The sequence below is a fragment of the Triticum aestivum genome, chromosome 1B (assembly GCF_018294505.1).
Source record: "Triticum aestivum cultivar Chinese Spring chromosome 1B, IWGSC CS RefSeq v2.1, whole genome shotgun sequence".
Lineage (NCBI taxonomy): Eukaryota > Viridiplantae > Streptophyta > Magnoliopsida > Poales > Poaceae > Triticum > Triticum aestivum.
The window spans coordinates 437059749-437062420 of NC_057795.1; the positions used below are offsets into that span (position 1 = coordinate 437059749).

The 2672-nt window shown below is 48.4% G+C and overlaps 1 protein-coding gene across 1 annotated transcript; it reads left to right on the forward strand.

Annotated features, from left to right (window-relative positions):
• Window positions 1-568: 568 nt before the first annotated feature.
• Window positions 569-1543, forward strand: LOC123092306 (pectinesterase inhibitor). Its single transcript, XM_044514044.1, has 2 exons — window positions 569-903; window positions 994-1543. The coding sequence occupies exons 1-2, from the start codon at window positions 584-586 to the stop codon at window positions 1214-1216; spliced, it is 543 nt and encodes a 180-aa protein (XP_044369979.1). The 5' UTR covers window positions 569-583; the 3' UTR covers window positions 1217-1543.
• Window positions 1544-2672: the final 1129 nt, after the last annotated feature.

The window sequence follows — 2672 nt, forward strand, 5'->3', positions numbered from 1 at the left end:
AAAAAAAGTAAACCAAATAATATGAAAGCTTATTTCGAAGAAATATATAATAGAAATGAACTTGTAAGAAACAAGGAAAACATGATAAATTTGTAGAACATAAAAATTCAAATGAAACGAGTCAAAATAATAATTTATTTCATTATAGTTTCAGAATTTGGATTTTTTTTTAAATGTGTCTAAGATTGATTTTTGAACATCACAATCCAAACGGGACATAAATCGGGCATTGGTTCAAAGATAAAAAATGGTATAAACTTTAAAATCAAATAAAAGGCGTGGGTGGGTGTGAGCAAAATTTCCTTTTGGCTCAAAACATACTCACTGCCTACTTACCATGGGACCGACAAGCTAGCTGGCCCACACGTCATTCTTTATATTTAAGAAGAACGTGATTCAATCCATTTCTTCTTCACCTTAAAACAAGCACAGCCATCGAAAGCGAGCACACCCACACCCTGTAATTGCCTTTGCTGAACGACAAACAACCATTCTAAAATTAGCAAAAACCTCGCAAGGATAAATACCCTGCTCACGCCTCTCGTCTGATAATAGTAACAACATTTTCCATACCTACGCACCAATGGCGTCCTCGTCCATGATCACCTTCGCAGCCGCCTTGTGCCTTGTGGCCGCTTCCGCCGTCGCCGTTCCGCCGGCCACCCTCCAGGAGACGTGCCAGAGCGCTGGCGAGCAGGAGGCGCTGTGCGTGCAGCTGCTGTCGTCGACCCCGGCGGCCCAGAAGACGCCGGTGGACACGCCCGGGCTCGCCCAGGCGGCCGTGATGGCGGCGGGGTCGAACGCGACGGAGACGGCGGCGCACCTGCAACGGCTCTTCGACTCCGAAGACCTCAAGAACATGAGCCCGGAGCTCCAGCGCTGCGTCGAGGACTGCACCGAGAGGTAGTACCCTTACCAAAGATGAAGAGCTAGCCATTACTAATCGAAGGTAGTAATCTCTGCATGCGATGTGTTTGATCTGGCCGTTGGCAGGTACCAGTCGGCCGCCAAGTTCCTGGGCCAAGCATCGGAGAAGATGACCGCGGGCTCCTTCGATGAGGCGGGCGTGCTGATCGACGGCGCGCAGTCGGTGGTGAGCCTGTGCCAGCGGTCGTGCCAGGGGGTGCCGCAGGGGGAGCTCACGGCGTGCACCAAAGGCGTCGACCAACTCTGCACCATTGCCGCATCAGTCACTCGGTTGGTCGTTCAGAAGTAATTATAACTTCTGGGTTGTGCGATGTATACCCAATTACCCATCGACATCGTTCAGCTGGTCAGTTATTTGATACTGACGGCCAGCGGCGGAGCTCCCCTTGGGCCAGCAGGGAACGGTGACCTCACCTTTGTTTGCGATCCTTTCATGTATATATAGCAGAGAAATTAGTACGTGTTAGCTTTTGTGGAAACTTGAGGTCTGCCTGGCCAAACATGAGCCGGGTTAAGACGACAGTTTTTGTATTTTATTTAGGGAAATACACATTTAAATGGTGGAATACTATGTGTACATGAGATTTCTTGTACAAAAAATGTTACATTTGGTTTCTGTGGCTTGTGCAAAAACGCACTGTTAATTTGGTGAATAGAAGACGAGAATAGAAGACGGCATGATGGAGAAGTGAGGAATAAATAACAAAAAACTACCACATTACGGGTTAGGGTTACGAAAAACTACCACTTTTCTTAATTTTATAAAATGCTACCACAAATTTAGTTGGTTGTTCAAAAAAAAGGAAAACCAAGTGACCGAAGCGGTTAAAATTTAAGTGTGGTTGTGACATCTCTAGCCCACCCGTCAGGTCCACGTCGGTTCTGGCAGACGGTGCGTGTGCTGACAGCCGTTAGGGCGTGGCCCTTCCTACTGGGTCAAGACGACCTGAGCCAGTCACTCCCGCTCACTATGTCTTCTCTCTCTCCCTCGATCCGGTAGACATAAGCGATGCTGGCGGCGGCGAAAGCACTCAACGGCGGTGACCCTATGGGGGGAGGTGGCACGGTCGGGGGGAGATAGGGCGAAGATTATTCGGAAGTGAATAACTGGCCGAGCAGCGGCAGCTTCACAATGCATTGGCCGCCACAGCCTACATCACCGAGGCGGAAGCAGCCTACACCAGAGGCACACCCTACGCCCTCTCCACCGGAGAATCAGGAGCCGTCGCTTGAGTACAAAGCGGCCAGGGCTCTTACTGTCGCCGTCGCCGCGGATCCGGCGGGCTCCCACCATTAGGCCTCTGGATTGGAGGCGTTGAGTAAGTTTGTTTTCTTCATCTACTTCTTGACTTGAATTGAGGTAGTTGTGGATGACTGAACTTAGCTTAGTAGTTAATTCTTGAAAATTTCAGTTTAGTTTGGATGCAATTGTTATTTTGATAAGTACGTTTAGGTAGGGAGTATAGATGCAGTAATGCTTGGATTAAATAGGCAGCACCACTTTTACTCATTAGCTCTCGAATTTGATTTAGCTGGTTGACATTACTGAATTTTATAGAAACACATTATTCAGTGAAGTTTTTTATTTGACTATGTGTTAGAAAGATTTGTGAGGTACTCCCTCCGTCCGGGAAAAGTTGTTCCCGCGGACATTTTGCGAAAAACCCCTTCCCTTTCATCCAGCAAACATGAAGCTCCCCGCACCAGAATAGAGCTCCCCTGCTCGTTCTCCCCCTCACCGGAGC

Bases quoted from the DNA above. Each gene is read 5' to 3' on its own strand.
- LOC123092306 (XM_044514044.1), top strand. From the start codon at position 584: ATGGCGTCCTCGTCCATGATCACCTTCGCAGCCGCCTTGTGCCTTGTG. The intron at 904-993 runs GTAGTACCCTTA...GGCCGTTGGCAG, and splicing joins GTCGAGGACTGCACCGAGAG to GTACCAGTCGGCCGCCAAGT.